The sequence below is a fragment of the Sceloporus undulatus genome, chromosome 6, assembly GCF_019175285.1.
Source record: "Sceloporus undulatus isolate JIND9_A2432 ecotype Alabama chromosome 6, SceUnd_v1.1, whole genome shotgun sequence".
In the NCBI taxonomy this organism is placed as follows: Eukaryota; Metazoa; Chordata; class Lepidosauria; order Squamata; family Phrynosomatidae; genus Sceloporus; species Sceloporus undulatus.
The window spans coordinates 93052247-93073686 of record NC_056527.1 but is presented as its reverse complement, the minus strand read 5'-3'; the positions used below and the strand labels follow the sequence as shown (position 1 = coordinate 93073686).

General features: G+C 41.2%; 1 protein-coding gene across 1 annotated transcript in view; it reads right to left on the bottom strand.

Annotated features, from left to right (window-relative positions):
• Positions 1 to 2915: 2915 nt before the first annotated feature.
• Positions 2916 to 21440, bottom strand: part of SP2 (Sp2 transcription factor) — a 23332-nt gene continuing 4807 nt past the window's right edge. Inside the window, exons 2-7 of the mRNA XM_042475958.1 lie at positions 17285 to 17361; positions 10117 to 11094; positions 8560 to 8875; positions 7138 to 7312; positions 5432 to 5625; positions 2916 to 4469 (exon numbers count right to left, since the gene is read on the bottom strand). Of these exons, the coding sequence (XP_042331892.1) occupies positions 4369 to 4469; positions 5432 to 5625; positions 7138 to 7312; positions 8560 to 8875; positions 10117 to 11094; positions 17285 to 17347 (1827 nt within the window). The 5' untranslated portion in view covers positions 17348 to 17361 and the 3' untranslated portion in view covers positions 2916 to 4368. The remainder of the gene's footprint in view (positions 4470 to 5431; positions 5626 to 7137; positions 7313 to 8559; positions 8876 to 10116; positions 11095 to 17284; positions 17362 to 21440) is intronic.

Here is a 21440-nt window from a genome sequence, read left to right as displayed (position 1 = left end):
TCCATACCATAGATACCATACTCCAATGAGAATACCAAGAGTCTTGTTGCTGCTGAGGGATGTCAATGTTTGAACTAGTCCTACTTGGTGATATTCCTCTGTGTCCAGAGAATGCAAGGCAGAAAAAAGAGAGAGTTTCTTCAACATCCAAGTCCATCTTTAGATTAACCCATTTTTACATTGAACAGGACAGTGGGCAAAGGGTGTCAAGGTGGGACAGGTTCCTAACTCCTGAACCTACATCATCCACCACCAGCTAGAGGACCTGGCCCAGCTCTTTACTGAAAAACCTGAGTTTATGATGTCCACTGGATTACTTCTTCTCTTTTGCCTGGTCTACCACCACAAGGTAGCACATGGTTTCCAGACCCTTCGCCATTTTAGTCACCCTCCTTTGAACATGCTCCAGTTTCTCAATGTACTTTTTGAATTGTGGTGCCCAGAACTGGACACAATATTCCAGGTGGGGCCTGACCAAAGCAGAATACAGTGGCACTATTACTTCTCTTGATCTACACTATACTTTTATTGATGCCGCCTAAAATTTCATTGGCCTTTTTAGCTGCCGCATCACACTGTTGACTCATGTTCAACATGTGGTCTACTTGGACCCCTAGATCCCTTTCACATGTAGTCTCGTTCAGCCAGGTGTCCCCCATCCTATATCTGTGCATTTCATTTTTCCGCCCTAAGTGCAGTACCTTACATTTCTCTGTGTTGAATTTCATTTTGTTAGCTTTGGCCCAGCTTTCTAATTTATTCAGGTTGTTTTGAATTTTGATCCTGTCCTCTGGAGTATTAGCTATTCCTCCTAATTTGGTGCCATCTGCAAATTTGATAAGTATGCTGAGAATTAGCATGACTCCAATACTACAGTCTTGGAAGACCTCTAAGATGGGCCAGTAAATGAAACATTTTCCTGTGGTAGATTTTTTTTTTGGGGGGGGTTGATGGCTCCCATCTATTTTGAAATACAGTAATCAGCCACCCAAACCAGTAATCCAGCTACCTAAGGGCAGCCCAGCTTGATAAAAGTTCCCCAAACACTCAGGGTTTCCTATGCTGTTATTTGGGATACATTGGCGGGTTATCGGGGCAGTGTATCGGGGCCTTAGCTGCCAGAACGGCCCCGATCCGCCGCTTTTCAGGCTGCGGGGAAGCAGCAAAACGCCGCTTCCCTGCAGCCTGAAAAGGGGTGTCCTTGGGACTTCAAGCCCCAAGGACACCCCGTGGCGGCAGGGAGAAGGAGGCCCCTTTCTCCCTTGCTTCGCTGGGCGCAGCTGTCTGAAGGCTGCGCCCAGCGAGGCAAAGCGGCGCCGCAAACCAGGAAGGAGCTCCGAAATGGAGCTCCTTCCTGGTCCGCGGAAAGGGCGCACTAAGCGCCCTGGCGCGGACCGACGACGTCACATCCGCGCTGCCCCGTATAGAGGCGGCGCAGTCGTGACGTCGTCATGGCGGCCCCCATGTGGAAGGGGGGCCGCCATTTTGTACGGACTCAGTCCGTACCAGGGTTAGGGGGTGCGGAAGCACCACACCTTCCTAACCCTAGTACGGACTGACTCCGTACTTTAATGGTGGTGTGTAACCCGCCATAGTGACTTTTGTACATATTACAGGACTTCATACTCAAGTGTACCTTCAGCTGTAAGCTATTTAATCCTCCTCCACTGTGAATGCTCAGTGACCAGTGTTTGTAATCACCTCTTTACTAAGACGGGGAAACAACATAATTCTATCCACGTCTCCAGATCTACGGCGTTCAATGGGAATTTCTCTTATTTGTGCAACAGGGCTACAACTGATGGTCATAGTCCCACTTATTCACTGTTAAGTCACCCAGTGTGGAATTCACACTCCCACCCACTCATTCATTTTATCTTCTCCCAGAAAACTGATCTGTACAGTTATCAGTAGTACTACCTGTTACTGAAGCAACAAGACTTTGCCTTGCAATGGCTTGTAATGAATGTTAACATTATATTTAAATAAGACAAATCTCAAACAGGACTGTAACAACATGGGTTTGTTTATTTCTCCTGCCTGCCTGCCTCCCTCCCAAAATAATCTCCCCCCACCCCACCTGAGGACTGTTCACTGTTAAGAGGACAGAGAGTGTGGTTGGAGGGTAGTCATGTATATCCTAAGTCCACACAAAAGGAGCCGAACTGTTGGCTTCCTATCAACAGCTGTTCTCTGCATACAACACACAGGGAACAATCCACTGGGAAGTCTTCTGTACAAGCCCATTCAAATAGCATGCTCTTGTACAGTTTCCACTGAGTTTCACTGAGACTTGTGAAGGAGTGTTTCTTTGTGGCTTGTGCCCACAGAAAGTGCCTATAACATGAGACCCCAAAGTACAAGCAAATTTAACTGCAGTCAAACGTTTGTTTTACATTTTATAGATGGGGCAGCCTGATATGGCACTCCCATGGTGTGCCACATTGCCACTATATGTATGGTATACCAGCAACTTGCTCAACATTTTAAATACATCAACACGGCATGTTGCTATGTAATGCACACACCAGGCCAAAAGTAATTTTCCATACATGGAATTAGAAAATGTATTTGTGATTGTTAATGCTGTAAAAAAAGTAAGGTGTAAAAGACAACTTAAAACTGAAATGTACATTCTGGCCAATCAGAGCAGAATTTGGGAAAACACTACTAGGAGTCTCAATAAAGTAAAAAAATAAAAACATTCTAGTCCAACTTAACCCTTCATGAAACCACCTAAATGTTCCATTCTTCCACTGCATATATTTCCTGAACCAATTACAATTACCTATCCATAAATCTGATTTTACTCTCCCCATTCAAGGCTATCTACATACTGGTCAGTCACATTACAGCATTAATAAAAACACAAAGGATTTGCCCCTTTTAAAAAAAATGCTTCAAGCAGTTACAACTAAAAAATAAAGTGGATTTTTTAATTTAGAAGCTCAAAAATAACAAGCCTTATGTTTTTGAAACATATAGGAAACACATAACTCAATATATAGTCTATGATACAATATACACTATAATACACAGAAGGGGGTGATGACGAGTATTTTGAAGGGGAAGGAGGAGAGGAGGAAAGAACCCTGTTTGCTTAGAAAAAAATCCAATAGAACAAAAAAGGGGGTGGGAGAGAGTGAGCGAGAGAACTCCATTTTGGGGGGGAGTAGGAAGAATGCTTGCATTTTAGCACACACACTATCAACTGACTTTTACCAGGGTCTGATAAGTGCAACCCTGAACTGCATTATGGCCTATTGCCCCAATTCAGTGAAAGCATTCTACATAGTTTTGCACTTGGAGTTGCATCACAATGTGCGCAGAAAGCTGCTGAACCAAGAAGGGCAAAACTGCACATTAACTCCATAGTTATATACAACTTGCATATACTACATGTACATCTTTCTGTTTCATCTGTGGCTGTCTTGCTGAGGGCCCTTAGCTATGATTCAGCAGTTCATGTAACTATGCACAAGGGCTGCTGTTCACAAATGCACATTCACCACTCTCCTGAACAAAGTGCTGTTGCCATATATACCCTAAAAAGCCCTGGGCGTACACAAAGCATGTAAGTACACAAACCTGATAATGGCACTGTCTGGGAACAAGGTCTCACATTAGCAAAGGGACATTGGGTTGTGCCATATGAGGCAAGGGTTCTTTAATTTTTTTAAAAAATGCTCACAATACATAATTTGAACCTGGGGGAAAAATGTAAGGCAACATTCTCTGTAGAAAAAAATGGGCTGCTTAAGGATTTTTTTAATATATAGATATATATTTATAGATATTTATAATTTTAAATATAAAGTAGGAATGTGCTTGGAGGACAGAGAATCCTATTTCAGGTTGTTTCCTGGTCCCCCGTTCAAAAGCTTCACAAGCACATGGGGATGGATGGGAAGAGAAACCAAGATTATAAGTGGAATTTACAGTTTCGCTGGTGCTACTATCAAACACACAAGGAGACCTTTGGGTGCAGCGGAGCAGAGTGTTCGCTTTGCAAGCTCCTGAGATCAGTAGGTGGATGGGCTTTGCTTAGCTATTTTCCCATCCTTTCCCCTGCTCACTGCTGGGCTTTGTGCTGATTTTAGCCACCAGTCTTCTTTATCCCAGGCTGAAGACGCAGCATCTGATGAACCTTCAAAGAAGTTCCAAAGGCATGTAACCAGAAGGTGGAGGCCATCTGAGGAAAGGAACAGTGACCATTAACACTCTCCTTGTGCAGATGTGTCTGGGAAAGCCAATGTCCCAACGAGGAGTGTTTCTTAGGCATTTTGCTGTCGTTGGAGAGACCATCTCCCATGGCAAGGGGTTACTAACACCCCTACTGCTCTCCACTTTTCCTGGTTGCATCTAGCCCTACAAGTTCTTGGTGACCAGGTGGGTTTTATAGTGCTTCGTCAGATGATCACTTCTAATAAAGCGCTTTTGGCACTGGGCACACTCGAAACGCTTGTCACCTGCCCAGAGGAAGAAACAAGAGCAAGACTGAGAATATATGATGGTTTGTGTCACACATACAATGTGACATGCACTGACACAAAACATAGTTATAGACAATTGCTTAGATGGCTTACCTTAAAAAAAAAGGGCAGGGAGCTGATCTTTCAAGCATTATTCTTCATAGCACATCAATGGGAAGAAACTCATAATAAGAACAGTGGATATCAGATTCTCATAACCTGACAATAAATTCCTCCAGAGCATATGGCAAAACCATTTTAGAACTACAATGCTAGATAACAGATACTGATCTGATATAACTTTATCCAGTTCTTATGATGCTGCGAACATGAGAAAGCCTAAAACCATGAAAGCTCCCAATAGCCCTAGTTAACACAGCCAATGGTGAAGAGTCTTAGGAGCTGCAGTCTCAAAACAGCGGCAGGCCACAGCTCTCCATCCAAGTTTTATGAATTCATAAAGTGGAACACACAGACACCCAAATAACTTCCATCCCATTTATGAAGAACCACTGTGCACAGTGGGTACACAAAGGGGTACACAAAGTCAACAAAATCTAGGTCTATGAAGAAAGAACAGATGAGGTTTAGACTTAATGTGAGCAACATGTGCCTCCACCCCCCCAAATATTTCTTGGCTATAACTCCACTATCCCTTATCCCTAGAGAGGGATTTCCTTTCAAAATATTAAATGAGGAAAGAATGCAGTCACATGAACTTCACTTGCAGTTCCAAAGCAGTACAGCCAAAATAGACCGATATCACTTCAATGAAAACTAGATCACTGTTCCTTGATTTTTAATCTTTCCGTCCATAGAAAAAATTACAACACAGGTCTGCTTTACACAGTGAGTGCACAGCTGACTGTGATAATATAAAGAAGCACCTGAAGAACCTATATTAGACATATTTTCTACCCGCTATTCTTGTACAGAAAAACAGGGATGACAGGACAGACCTGTATGTGTCCGGGCGTGCCGTTGCAGCTCATCACTGCGTGTGAACCGTTTCCCACAATAAACCCAGTTGCACACAAAAGGGCGCTCGCCTGTGTGCAGGCGCACATGAGCCCGCAGCAGAGAGGTCTTGCGGAAAGTCTTCCCACATTCAGGAACATGGCAGATGTGCCTCTTCTTACCCTGATCTCCCAACCTGGAAGGAAGAAAAGAGCAGGGAGATTTACAATCTGAAGTGTACAGAGACCTCAGAAACCACAAGAACAATCCAGGGTTCCTTGCGGCACCTTTAAATCATATTATTCACTATCTTCTCTAGAGGCAATCCAAGAAACAGCATCATAGCCAATCTAATGTTGTGATTAGACTGCTGGACTGGAACTTGGGTGGTCCAGATCCCTAATAAACCATGTTTGGTTGACCTTGTGCTAGTAATTCTTCCATTCCCGTAAGTAAGTTGTGAGGATAAAGTAGGGAAGAGGAGCAGGAGTACCATCTATCATGTGTGTTTGTGTGTGTGTGTATGTCCCTTCAAGATGCCTGTCATTTCCTTCCTCTGAAATATAGCCCACAGCACCTGGTATTCATTCGATATCTGCCATCCAAGTACTAACCAGGGTTAGCCTGGGTTAGCATCCAAGATCAGATGAGATCTGGTGCGTTTTACGATATTTAGGACCTACCATCTATGTCCTGTTGTTGCTGTTGTTAACTGCCCTCGATGTTGACCCATGGTGACCCCGTGGATGAGACATCTCCAAGACTCCTTCTCCTCCACTGCTCTGCTTAGTTCCTGTAAATTCATATCGATGACCTCTTTAACAGAGTCCATCCATCTATCATGCAGTCTTCCTCTTTCTACTACCTTATACCTTTCCTAGCAGTATTGGGTTTTTTTTCAATGAGTCATGCTTTCTCATGATGTGACCAAAGTATGACAGCCTCAGTTTAGTTATCTTGGCTTCTAGAGAGATTTCTGGCTTGATCTGTTCTAGGACCCATTTGTTTGTCTTTTTGGCTGACCACGGAATCCTTAGCACTCTTCTCCAGCACCATCTCTGAAATGAATTTATTTTCTTTCTATCTGCTTTCTTAACTGTTCAGCTACTGCAACTGTACATGGTGATCTATGCTAACTTGAGCTTAATGAAGGAATCTGAGCAGGATATGCATGTAACTAATAATAATAACTACACCAGTGCTAACTGGTAAAAACTGCTACTTCTCTACCTGGCAATACTCCACTGCTTCTTCCATCAAATAAACAATGCTCCATTAATACTTTGTAACAATACACACTTGCCATTCTGGCAAGGACTAAAATATCCCTTCCCCTGTGCCTAGCAAAACCTACAGCTATCTGAATGATAATCCTGAAGTCAACTACACCTCACTCCCATACATATTAATTACAGAAGCACTGCCCTATCTGGCAATGACTTAGAGCTGGACTTTGGCCACTATTCCCAGGCTCATTCCAGGATTTCATCTATTGTCCTAACAATCAGCCTAGGAACCATCACAACCGCAACCCCAAGAGTGCTGTGACTGCTCCAGATACTGGGGAGAAAAAATTATTTTGGATTACTACTTCCATATTACTTATCCACCACGGCCTCAAATAACTGCCCAGGGCAGTCATTTGTTGAGAGACCTTGGGATTTTGGTGTCCCTTTCAGACCTGGAGCACTATGGCACCCGTCCTTACCTTTTCTCCCCATCCTTGCAATTGGGACAGGTGCAAGCCATCCGCCGTCTCTTCTCTCCAGGCTGCAGATCTCCCAAGAGTGCCTGCTCCATCTGCAGCTGGATTTGGGTAGGGCTCAGACCGCTTATAGTCAGGTTGTTGCCTGAGACGTTTTGCACTGTCAGCTGTTGCTGGCCTACAGGGAGAGGGACAATGAAACTATCATTCATAGCCTTTTCACTACTAACATGCACCCAAATTCAGCTGGGGATAGTAATTTCAAAAAAACCAAAGCAAGCCAACATACCATATCCCTGGAATTCTGTTTTGTACCCCCATCCTTTCAACTTTTCTCTATTGCTTTTTAGAGGGTCAGGGCTGTAAATTGTTCAAAATACCTCTGTGGTTCTGAAATCCTGCACTTTGTTCCTTCTTGAGTCCAGCCACTAAGAATTTCTTCCCCAGCCTTTCATGGGAGCACCTTGCTTCTATCTATATTGTTCTTACTTTTAGTTCTCATTTAGAACTCTATGTCACAGGACTCCTGCCCAGCCCCCATTTCTCTGACATCTTCCTACATTCTGAAAGCTAAGACTCGCATACCATTTCAGCTTGAAAAGTAAGTGTTGTGGGAACCCTTACATCTAAAGCAGAGGAAGTAGGGAGCAATGCCACAGCACTATTATAACTGCACATGCCTTGAGAAGCTAGACGAGATCATGTACACAGTTGGAATATGCCTCCCACAAGTTAGAAAGTATGCCATTACTACTTGCACATGGTTCTTCCAGGGCAAGAAACCCTAAAGTAGCAGCCATAACATCACTTTCAACAGTCCTTTGAAGCCTGGGAGGAAAAATTAAGTTCTGCCCTGGTCAGCAGATCTTGCTATTTTTACATTCAGAAAGCAGCTAGTCCTAACCAGTGAACAAGCAGACAAGTCATGCAAAACACTCTAAAGATTGCACCTCTCTTCAAAACATCTCATGAAACAGCTCATTGTCTCCTTTGCAAGGCTGTATGCAGTGTGGGGCAGGCATAACAAGCAATAGGGTCATTCAATGATTATGTTACTGTCTTTGACATCTATGTATTTCACGTACCAGAGGCTGCACAGAACAGTAGAACTTACATCCTTTTGAAGCACTTAGTTGAAAGTATAGTCCATCTGGTTCAATGCATTTCCCACCTATTAGCTTACCATTGCACCCTTCCTGTAACATTCTTATGGATTTTTTTCTTTCCCCTCTCAGTTTTGTCAACATTCTTACATTGTACAAAAACTGTGTTCTATCCCACTCCTACTCTAATTCTCTACATCATTTCTCCCTAGTTTTTCAAATCACTTTTTAAATGTCAGGTGTTCTCAATGTCACAAATACCACCAAGACGCAATTCTATATCACACATTCAGCAGGAGATGCTGCTCATCACATATCTCACCTCCGGTGTTGGTGATAGTTACAGGAACGCCTTGAACTTGAACTCCGTTGATGCTGATGGTCTGCATGGCCTGAGCAGCAGCAGCCAGTTGAGCAGCATTGAGGCTGATGATGCCCCCAGCAGGGGCAATCTTTGGCAGGGCACGCTCTTTGCGAGCCCCTGTCTTTTTGGTACTGCCTCCTGTTTGGGAACTGCGAGGGGCAGGACTGCTGCAGGAAGTGGTTGAGGAAGCAGTGGCAGAAGGGGCCACATTAACGCCAGGAGCTTCTTGGAGCAGCATTGTTTGCAGCTCACCAGAAGGAGTCTTGAAATAGATCTAGAAGAAGGGCACAAAAAGTTAAGAAATGCAGTGTGGAACCTCTCAGCACTGAACACTTTCTGGTACATCATATAACATCTTTCCTAAGTAGAGAAATAATTGACCTAGTGAAATCCAAATTCTCACTTGCCTTTCAACACATTTTCTACCACTTCCCCAATAAGGATAATGGGTATATCACATGAACACGAGGTATACGCTTCCTTAAACTGTGCATTGTTCCCTTCACTATGTAAATTCATGATGCTGTTCACTTAAACCCGTCTATCACCATGCCATACTGGGAAATTTCAGACATGTACTCAATTTACTCACTTCTGAACACAGTGTATCGGAGAACTCCGCTGTTCCTTAATTCTAAACAACAGTATGAAAATAAGCTAGGTTCCAAAACAACCACAAATACTAAACAGAAATCTAGGCGTAAGACAGAAATCTACTATTTGATTTTTCTTGCCACCCCTCCCCAGATTAAGCAAAAAGGTGAAATAATATGTGTGTGCTGACTTTCTTTCTTTAGTGTTTGTTAAGTCACCTTGACCACAAAAGGGAGACTTAGAGCTTATATAAATAAGATAAATAAACTGAAACAGATTCAATTTAAATATTTCAGTATTAAAACCCACTTTCATAATCTAAATTAAAATCCAGTCAACCTAGCCTGTTTCAAAGATGATGAAAAAATGCTAAATAGAGATGTAGTTTCAGAAGACTTTATTTCCTGCTTTTAGAATCCCTAAGAATGGGATGAATTACCCACACATACATAATCAAAAGGTCCCTGATAGAAACATAGATGCAGAGGAAAGCTGTGTAGAAAGAGGAATTAGAATACTGTAATTACTCAAATACAGAGATTATAAGACTTCCTATTTGGGGCGGGGAGATAAATATCAGAACCTACCCCCACGTACAGCACTTTCCACTACAGAGAAAACCATCTTTCCATGTGGCTGCACCAAATTGATTGTCCATCCCCTTTCATAAAGAAGTGATTCTCAAAAGGTATTATTTATATATGCATGTATAAAACAAAGAACCGACTAAATATGTAATTGATTACGCTACATGATTTTGTTATTTTTCCAGTTCCATTTCATTCCAGAATTCCAGGCAATCTTGACTTGCATCTGAAGTCTCACATTTTATTTACTGTATTTCTGAATCATCACATAAGCAGACAACATACAATTTGAACACATAAAAATGTCTCATAAACCATAAAATCTAGATAATACCTGAGTGGGGATCGGCTCAGATGTCTGGATCTGGAAATTTTGTGGGGACTTCTGGGGAACAGTTGGGAGTGTGGCTGAGGCCGCCTGGACTACCCGCAGAGCTTGCTGGGGGATCTGAACAACCTGTTGTTCTTGCTTGGGTTGGACCACTTGTACCTGCTGGACCACTGCTGGCTGGCCCGACCCAGGGCTCTGCACAATCAAGAGGTTGTTCCCTGCCTGGATGATATTGTCAGCTGTGGTTTCTATCAAAACTGTCTCCACCTGTTCGGTCACAGCCATCGCAGTGGTCTGGGCTGGTGACACTGCCTTCTTCCGGGCCTTTTTGTTTGGCTTTGATGGACTGTCTGGGACTATCTGAGTTTGAGTACTGGTGTCTCCAGCAGTGACCAGATTGCTCACTGGCAGAGTAAGGGTGACATTTCCACTGGTGCCAGTTAACTTGACCACATTGGTGGGGCTATGGACAGCCGTGGCTGGGGTCTTGTGAGCTGGCGCTGGCTTGATCGGCACAGGCTTATGAGCTGAAGAAGAGGAGGATGATGACGACGAAGAGGAGGAGGAGGAAGGGGGGATGGAGCTGGGAATAATCTGTATTTGGTTGCCCAAGTTCTGTTGCACTTGAATGGTCTGTCCTGATGTTGTTTGTATCTGTGGAACTGCCTGGTACTGGATGTTGGCAGGGGAGCGGGCCCCTTTGTTGATTATAGCTGGGTTCTGGATGGTAAACACCAACTGCCCCCCAGGATACGAGGTCCCAAGCTGAGAGCCCTGGATCTGGAAGAGGTTCCCTTTTGAAGACAAGATCCCAATGTTGTTCTTGTTGGAATTAAGTGGGAGTGGAGCAGGCTTGATGGGGACCAATTTCCGAGGGGCAGGCTGGGGAGGAACAGGAGAGGCCACGGCTGCTTCAACAGCTGGAGGACCAATTTTGCTGCATGTGGCAGCAAGGAGGGCGAGTGGAGAAGGCTGAGAATCCTACAAGAATGGAAGAAATATGGGTGATATCAAAGGCAGGTTAGCAGGCAAATGTGTCCATGCATCTTTAAGTCACCTGTCAACTTACGGCAACCCCATGAATTTTATAAGGTTTTCTTAAGCAAGGAATATTCAGAGGCAGTTTTGCCAGTTCTGTCCTCTGGGAGGAACCTATTGCAACCTTTAAAGACCAGGCTAGTTGCTACCCCCCAAAGGACTTTCTCCGCAACCACTCCCAGTCTGTGGAATTGCCTGCCACAGACTGGGATCCATCAAATTACCAACCTTAAAAAAGCTGTCAAGATGGATCTCTTCTGGCAGGCTTTTCCAAAATATGTCCTCAGCCACATAATGATCACTCCTTACACCATGGATATTTGTGCTATGCTATTACTCTGCCCGTGATCATTTGATTTTTTAGTAGCTTTTAAAGTGATTTCTGTAATTTTAATCTTAATTGTTTAATTCTTTTTTAAGGGGGGAACATTGTATAAATTTTTGAATGATTTTATATGTTGTTCGCTGCTTTGATTTGTTTTTACAAAAAGCGGGATATAAATAAAAGTTTTATTATTATTTATATTAATATAGCCTACAGCACCTGATATTCCTTGCTGGTCTCCCATCCAGGAACTAACCATGGCTGACCCTACTTAACTTCCAAGATCAGACAGTATCTGGTGCCTTTAGGATATCTAGACAAATAGTCATTTCAAATTAAACACAGCAGAATCAGCAAATCATGAAACCTAATGTGAGGAAACAGTCATGATTTTGGCAAGTTTGGGAGATGCTGTTTTGTTTTAAAAGAATATCCTCAAATGAACAGGCACTAAGGTTTTAATCCCATTGAAATGAACAGAAAAAATATATTTAGGATATGGACTTAAATAGGACTAAAGATGACTAACGTAAATGAGTATGAATCCAACTCAATTAATTTAGCATCAGCACATTCTCAAAATAAGCAATACTCTTATTTATATAGTGCACTGAGTGTCCAAAGTGCTCCACATTTTTAGAATTTACAACAATTTTCCAGAAATTTTTCAAAATTTACAACAACTCCATAAAGTAGATCAATATTGCTCAGGGATCCCCTGCTCTGACTTTTCTCAAAAAAAAGTAAACACAGTTTTCCTTCATCTTCTGCTTTCTAAGTATTCTATGGAGTATAAACCAAGCTGGAGATAAAACCATGGTTTATTCATTACTCAAAACAATGACATATTCATTTGCTACTCTCTCTCATTACTGTAGCGATGTGAATTTTCTGGAAAAAGTGAAATTGAAAATTCTTCTGATACTCCTAATAATGTTTTCTTATTCAGCATGTTTGGTTTAAATGTTATATTCAAACACATTCAAACATTTATGTGGAAATTACGCTACAGGAATATTAGTAGTAATGTACGGAATGATATATACTTTCTTCACGTTTAACAAAAAATGACAGCAACTCATAGAACACTGGTTTTTAAAAGGACACATCCCTAAAGAGTTGTACCTAAAGTATCTCATATCAACAGTCTACCTTTCATTTGCTGAGGTATAACTGTAGTACTTTCAGCTTCACTCACTCTGCACTGCGTATCAGTTCCATTTCACAGTGAGAAAAAGCTGATTCAGTACAACTAGAACAACTGAAGAACATTCTAGTTCACTAAAGGATGGATGTTAATCCAAAGGTACAGGCAACATATCACATTTTGCCTCTATCTGTACTTGACTGACTGAGTAACTGATTAAGAAGCAAGACATTTTGTGAAATAGAAACAAGCTTAGCAGTATATTCATTTGCTAGTCTATTCCTCTGAGCACTAGGGTATGCTATTACTTTTCTGAAAAGAATAACTAGAAGTTCACATCCCACATTTGTCCAACTACTCTATAGAGTTTTTTTATAAAAAATCTGAATCTCACTGACAAGGCCTAACACCTTGTAAGTAGATATATGCATTTGAAACATGATAGGCCTGACTTCTACACTCTTTCCACACATTGAGCATATAGTACTAATTTTTCTTCAACCCAAAGAGTTCACATAAGTGGACATGATGAAATAATAATTGCGCTCATTTTTAAAATTTTCTATAGTACAAGATACATTGGACAGCCAACATGCCACCAAGTGTAGAATATGTGTGTTGCAAATTGCAACTTGCAATCTTTACACAACTCTCTTCTGATGGCTGTGAAGCAGAAGGGCAGAGTGGACTCTTGAAATGCAAAAATAAAAATAAGGAATAAGTGAGGGCATTAACTGAGCCTTAAAAGGAATGTCAGCAATCTGCAAAGGATCTTAATAACCTAAAGGCTGCAGGTCCTGTCTGATCTTGTAAACTTAGTAGGGTCAGCCATAGTGAATACTTGGATGGGAGACCACCAAGGAATAGCAGCTGTTGTAGGCTATATTTCAGAGGGAGGAACAGGCAAAACCACCTCTGACTGTTTCTTGCCTATGAAATTCATGGGGCTGCATAAGTCAGCAGGCAACTTGAAGGCGTGTACATACACACACAGCAAGAGTAAAAACAGGGTTCAAGTTGAAAATTGAAAAGAATAAAATAAATAACACAGACAAATTACATAGTTTTCAAGCAGTTAATGGAGCTATTGAAATAGTTAAAGATTTCCTATAGTGGCTCAGAGAAAATGGAGACTGCAGTCAAGAAATCAAAAGAAGGATTTGGAAGAACTAGATAAGATCCCACAGTATAAAGGCACATCATTAAATACTAGTCAGAATAATCTAGGCTCATGATGGCGAACCTATGGCATGCATACCACAGGTGGCATGTGATGCCATTTCGCCGGGCACAGGTCAGGGAGAGGGAGGAACAGGTGCACATGCGCCTGTTGCTCCTCCTCCCTGCCGTTGGTAAAGTGGAAGGCTTTAGGAAAAGAGGGAGATCAACTACAGGAAAACTGATCCAATCAAATAATCCACAGCCCTGAGTGTGCAAGGCTTGAGCAGAACAGCTGATGACTGGAGATCTTGGATGTCTGTCATTCACAGAGTCATTGTGAGTTGTAGTCTACTTGACAGCAAATGACAACAAACGACATCTACATTTTACATTTAAAATGTTCTCTTGGGTTAACTTCACACAAATACCAAGCAACACGGGGAAAATTAATGCAGTTGCATATCAAAAGCAAAATACCAGCTGGGCTCAGCAAATGGGGGGAATTTAAGAAATGTTCGAGGGAATAAACTAAAGACTCAATCTACAGGGGCAGCTGGTATACAACACCTCACACATTTCAATATGCATTCCTCCCACCCACATGTAAGAGAAAATCTAATATATCCTTTCTTAATGTAAACCAGTAGAAAGTGAAAGCATACAAAAGGGAAAGTAATAAAGTAGCATTTTATGTATTGCCCTGTTTTCAGAAGTTTGTAATCACTATGCCCAGTTCCGTATTAAATTTTTGTATTAGCATTCTGTCATCAGCACTCCAAACTCACTGCATAAATAATTGCCTTTCCCCCCACAGATTCCCACTAACCATGCCTTCAAGTCACCTATCAACTTATCACATCTGCATGAATTTCATAGGGTTATTTTAGGCAGGAAATACTCAGAGGTGGTTTTGCCAGTTCCTTCTTCTGAAATGTAGCCTACAGCACTTGATATTCATTGGTGATATCCCATCCACATACTAACCAAGGCTGACTGTGCTTAGTTTCCAAGATCAGATATGGTGCTTTTAAGGTGTTTAGGCCATTCTTATGAAGTAAATTCCTATTTTAAACAGGAAAAGGTGGAAGAATGGTCCTTTATGAATGTTCATGTGATCATAAATTAGTTAATTTTAACTGTGCAACAACACCCCTTTATTTCCAAACCATGATAAGCTTAACTAAGGGTTGCCATAAATGAGAAAGGACTTGAAGGCACACAACAACAAACTCTTCTGGAAAATGAACATCCCTCTTTAGATTCAATCCTGCTAGGGCTTATCTGAATGCCAAGTTCTCAGGGAGTTTTACCCTTCCCCAATGAGATGTGGCATGCTGTTTAGTTATGTGACATGTCTACTGTCAATGTTGCATTGCTTTGCCTATTTTTTTGTACAAAATTTAGAAATAAAATACAGTTTTGGGCACTGTACTTAGTGTTTCCATCCAATTTTGTTGCTTTTATATAAAGAAATAAATTCATTTTATCAGGCTGTATTTATGGAGGATTAATTTTATCAAGTGATTCCAGGAGTACTATGAACATTAATGTTCATAGTATTATAAAGGTCTGGTATGCCTCCACCTGTCTTGCCTTCTGCAAAAGTAAAAAGCTCTCTAGTTGGAAAGGTAAAGGGCCAGCCAGCCATGCTCAAACAGTGGCACTGTCCCCTACTCCCAAAAGGAACCAGTGGCCTTTCCAGAAAGTTGACAAACGGATGAAAGTGGGTGTCATTAACCTGTCATAGAGCAAAATAAAAAATCCAGGCTGAGACATTAAAATCAAACTCATAAAGTCAGTAAAATAACAGATTAGGACCAACTAATGTTTGCAGTACTGTATTATGTATCCATCTTTTTAGACAAGAAAAGGAACTCCAAACATAATTTTTGAAATGTTGCGTTTTATTTCCCAGTGTGCCATCAGAAGGAGAATTCTTAAAAATTCAATATTTCATATGCAGGAATATGCAAACTGCTAGCCTTCCCATGAAGTCTCCTCAGCACCTGGTAATGAAGTGTCTAGAAGTTCCCTTTTTAGAAATACCAACTCACAGAAGTTGATAGATCTATCTTTGTCCATTTCTCTAACCAATACTGAGAGCAATCCATGACAGCAGTCATCACAACAGCCTGTGGCATCCAGAAGTTAATTATGCACTGTGGAAATGAATGCTTCTTAATTCAAAATATACTGTCAAATAATTTTCATCATATGCATTCTAGCACTTTGAAAAAGAATTCTCCCTTTTTATCCACAGTTCATAGCATAATAAATCTTTGCCATGCCACACAGACTTTCTATTACTATTTTTCTAGGCTGAACTTATATGTATGGTTGTGAAAGCTGGAAAATGAAGTTGTTCGGAAGAAAATTAACTCATTTGAAATGAAGTGCTGGAGGAGAGTTCTACAGATATCAAAAAGACAAAGGAATGGGTCTTAGAGCAAATCAAGCCTGAATCAGAAGCAATGAAAGCAATGTATCCCATGCCCAATGGGCATTTTGGAACATTTCAGGGAAGAAAAATGTTTTTGACCCTCGGGGGCCCAGGGGCCTCCAAACATGGTAGAAATGCCCTCCACAACATCTTGGGGCCTTTTAGGAGGAACCACCCTTTTTTTGACTCCTAGGGAGCCCTCTGAACTATTAAAACACTCCTGTGGGGCCATTCATGGCCCACACTCTGCCTGCCCCTACGTTGGACAAAGAAGACATGGCCCACAGGAAAATGTGATAATGCTTGGTAAAGTGAAATGCAGAAGGAAAAGAGGAAGCCCACACTAAAAGTGGACTGATTCACTCATGGAAGCTTGGCTCTGAGTTTGCAAGACATAAGCAGGGAAGTTGATGACCGGTTGTCTTCATAGGTTCATTGTAAGCTGAAGTCAACTTGACAGCATACAACAAAAACAAAGTATATTTTCCAATCACCTTAAACCTTATTCACAAAGAAGATGCTTAAATTCTCTGAACATTTTAACTGAATCTTTTAAATATATATGTTCAATACACAGCTACTCCAGAACCACTTCAGAAGGAAGGGGAGAAAACATCCTAGAGAAAAGCTAGAAAAGTTTCTTGATTTTCCCCTGTCATATTGATTTCTAAAAGGAAGCCACTTTTTACATCCAGAGCCCTGAAACATATGATTCTCCAGCAGAATTCTACAAAAGTACCATCTCACAAATTTTGCTGGCCATGATTATCTTTGAAAAGGTTTACTGTTGCCCACACTTTCTATGCAGACTGAGCCTTCTACCTCTGGACTTGGGTTCCAGTCCTATAGAAACTGATCAGTGAACATCTCTCTTCACTTGTGGCACAATAAATCTCTAATCCATGAGTCCTCCTCAACAGAGTGTTTTACTAGTAACTGGGGCCTAACCATGGTCTCCTCCTGCAGTGACACCACCATATAATGCACATTACAAGGAAATTACACTGCTTAGGGGATTTGGTTGCTTTTATTTTTAGTTCAGTTTATATTAAAGACCTACCTGAGCTGTTGAAGCAGCAGGTTGTAAGTATTCACTGGGGCTTACAGCAGCAGTGGCAGCCATACTGTCCTCTGGATCTGCAAAAAGGATACAAGGCTAATTAGTGGAATGGAGGGTAATGTTTACCTTAATATCCCCAAGGTCTACAATGCTAAGATCATGACTGTGTGGTTCCCCAGATGCTGAACTGCAACTCCCATGATTATCACCACTGGCTATTATGGTTAGGCTGATGAAATCTACAGTCCAAGACAACATCTGTAAGGACACCCCTGTCCCCTACCTCTTGTGAATACCAGAAAATATTGTACTGAATTAGAAACAAAACTTATTTTTCACCTTTTTGATCAGTAGCGAATAAAACCAGGAAACAGAACTGCACTCACATGTCATGTTTGTACTGAATTTAAAAAACAAACAAAAACAAAACACTAACCAAATGAAAAATTTAAAGGTCATACAAAATGTAAATCTTATGAATTATGGCATCTTTTTTGTTGGTATACAATTTCATTTCTGAAATCCAAATCCTTTCAGATCACTATAAGATTTTGTCGCCTCTTTAGAGAAATCCATACTGGCTCTTAGCAAGCAAAACATTATTATCTAAGAGCTCAAAGACTATTTGTTTAATGATCTAATCTAGAACATGCATGAATCAAGCTGACTGTTGTAGTTGTCCAAGTCCTCTCCCCAACCTCCTTTTCTTCAGGTCTGCAGGGACCTCACCTGTTCTCCAAGAATTCTCAGAGAATATAGGCAAAGGTTCTGATATTACAAATATAAAGTACCTTTGAGTGCAGTTCATTTTTCTCTGGAGAAGTGACATTATTTGAAACAGGTAGGTGTTCCTGTACAGTCTATATAAGGCTGCAGCTCCCTCTGCCATTTAGTCTATTTTCACCACCACAGAGTAACCATTAATATTACTCAAGAGCTAAAAGAGAAGGTGTGTGATGGATTGAACTCTACCCAACAGCATTTGTACATGTAAGATCATGGCAACAGTGCTTTTTATATTTTATTTTATTGTACTATAGAAACACCATGGGTCAGTAGATGCATCCATCTCCTAAATGCGTACGTCACACTCCCCAAATTACAAAAGCCTTTATAAGAAAAGAGAATACCTCTTTTAACAGAGGTCTCGGCATGCAGAATGAAAGCTTATTAATAGACACTCTCAGAAAATCTGCAAGAGCATGAAGTTAATGTCTGTACTACTGAATTGGAATTTACTTTTTATACTACTGAATTGGAAATTACTTTATAAAAGGACTAGAATTATTTGAGGAAAACACAGAAATAGTTAGGAAACAAGTATCCTTTTGCAGAGAAATTAAGACAACCAATCTGACTGCAAAACAGGTTTGTCTGCCTGCTACTCAACCAACAGCATTAAACACAGTGAAACTAGTATCTGCCACAAAGTTCCCTATCATATCCATAATTCCTCCTTTGTGATATGCACATAAAGCTATACAGAATGGGACCATCTCACTGTTATCTGAAAACAGCAGTGGGGAATATATCCATTTGCTCAACACCTTTATCAGAGCAAGACCAAGAAATTTGCTGCTATCCATTTGCTCAACACCTTTATCAGAGCAAGACCAAGAAATTTGCTGCTGGAGGAAAAGAATAACATCTCCAATCTGAAAAACAGAAACCAACAGGGCAGTTCAATCTTATTTGAACACAGCCGATGACACAGCATCTTGGGAAGTTACTTTTTTTGAAGACTACCATGGCCAGAATTCCCTGCCAGCATACCCAATGGCAGGCTAGCTAGCAGGTTTTCCAAACTCTATTTCCAATATATCTGTAAGCAGCAGGTTGTGTTGGGGATTCAGTTCAGATAAAGGAATTGTAGCTCTGTCTTCCACCACCATCTCTGCCCCAGAGCACCTGTTACCTGAGGTGGTCACCTTTCTCTGACAAGTATACCAGGCATGAGCAGGTGAAAGAAGCATCACAATCTTACAACACATGTGAAGCAAAAGCTGCATAGTCTCTGAAAAGGACACCTTCTCATGCCTGGTATACTTGTCAGAGAAAGGTGACCACCTCAGGTAACAGGTGCTCTGGGGCAGAGATAGTGGTGGAAGACAGAGCTGCCAGTTGTGATTGACTATGAAACCAATGAGGCCAACTATTCAATTTATTGGAAATTCTATTTCAGTGGACATCTAAGTAAACCCCATCCACTCCATTTAGAATATACTCACACAAGGAAATTTGTGGCATGATGACTAACACATTTATTATAGCAGAAACATTTATGGGCTCAGCCAACTTAAACAGAAGAGTGAACAGTGGTGATGATACAGAATGAGGTCAGGAGAAAGGAAAAAACTGATAAGACTGAAACAAATGTACAGTATAAATCAGAGATGGCTTATGACAGAAGGCCACATTAACAGGCTCTAACAGTGTGGACTAGTTTTGGTACAGGCAAAACATTACTGTAACCATTTCCTCACATATCAAGCCTTCTTCTCCCTTCTTTCTGGGCAACCTTCATTTATGTTTTTCCTAAAGAAGAGGACACTAGGGAAGGGATGCATGCTGCCTTCAGTACCACTGCTTAAAACTTTGCAAGGGAATTCAAGTACCAGCATCCGGCACAATACCGAAGCCCAACTTTCACCTCCTTTCCCATTCTAGAGTAGGAAAGACCAATGGGAGAAGCTATCAATTTACTCCACACAGCCAATGTTCATTAGCATAAAGCTGTCCAACAATACTCTGTGCTGATCCCCATTTTAAAAGCTCCAGATGTGACATGATTCACTGTGTAACTGCAGAACAATCCCTGCCCACCTTTATAGCTTGGAAGATGACTAGCCACGTATGACATGCTCACTAGAGGGCAGTGCCACATTTTCCATGACAAACATGGTTGTTGAATCCTGCACATTAAACGCAAATAATAATAATAATAATAATAATAATAATAAGCCATTTTCTCCTGGAATTGGAACTCAAACTGGCTTATTAAAAACTTACAGAGAGTGAGCATTAAAATACAATTAAACTATTTACAGTATTAAAATAATTCAATCCTCTAGTTATAAGTATAAAATGCAATTTTAAAAGATAAAAAACATTTAAAACAGTTCAGTTTAAAACAATACAGCAGCCTCAAGCCTCTTCTTTAAAAACTTTCTGTTTCAAAAACATGTTGGAATGAAAAGGGTCTTGCATGCCAAAGGAAAGACAGCAAGGAGGAGGCCATTCCAGCTTTCTTGAGAAGGACATTCCAGTGTCTAGGGGCAGACACCGAGAAGGCCTCCACTTGCATCCCTATCAACTTGGCTTGCGATAGTGATGGGACTGAGAAGAGAGCCTCTCCTGATGGTCTCAGGGCCCAGGCAGGCTCTTATAGGGAGATACTATCTGCCATATATCCTGGACATGAGCCACATAGGGCTTTATAGATCATAAATTGGACTCTGAATTGTGTCTGGAAACAAACTGATAAGATAGTGGAGCTGTTTCAACAGGGGCATAATATGGTGTCTGTAACCTGCCACAGTTAACATCTGGCTGCTGCTCTTTGCACCAGCTGAAGTTTATGAACATTCTTCAAAGGCAGACCCATGTACACTGCATTGCAGTAGTCCAAATAGGATGTAACTAAGGCATTTATCACTATGGCCAGTTCCAACATCTCAAGGAACCAAAGCAGTTGGTGCACAAGCTTTAAAAGTGCAAAAACTGCAAACCTGCATCTTCAGGTGTAGTATAACCCTATCTAACAAAAGTCAAATCCCCATTCCCAGGTCTGTTTTAAACTGACCAGAAGCCCTGGTAGGGCAGTGGTTAAATGCCACTACTGCATTTACTTATGAGTTCAATCCCAGCCAGCGGCTCAGGGTTGATTCAGACTTGAATCCTTCCAAAGTCACTAAAATGAGTACCCAACTTATTGGGGGTAATTAGCTTACAGCTGTAAACTTCTTAGACACTGTTTAGTGAGGTATGAAGTGGTATATAAATGAAGCTGCTATTGCTATTGTCTGGATTAAGTTTCAATTTGTTTGCCCTCACCCAGACCATTACTCATGATAACCATGGGTTTAGAATCAAGACAGCTTCCATTGATTTGGGCAAAAAGGAGCAATACATGGTTTTATTGGCAAAATCCTGATAG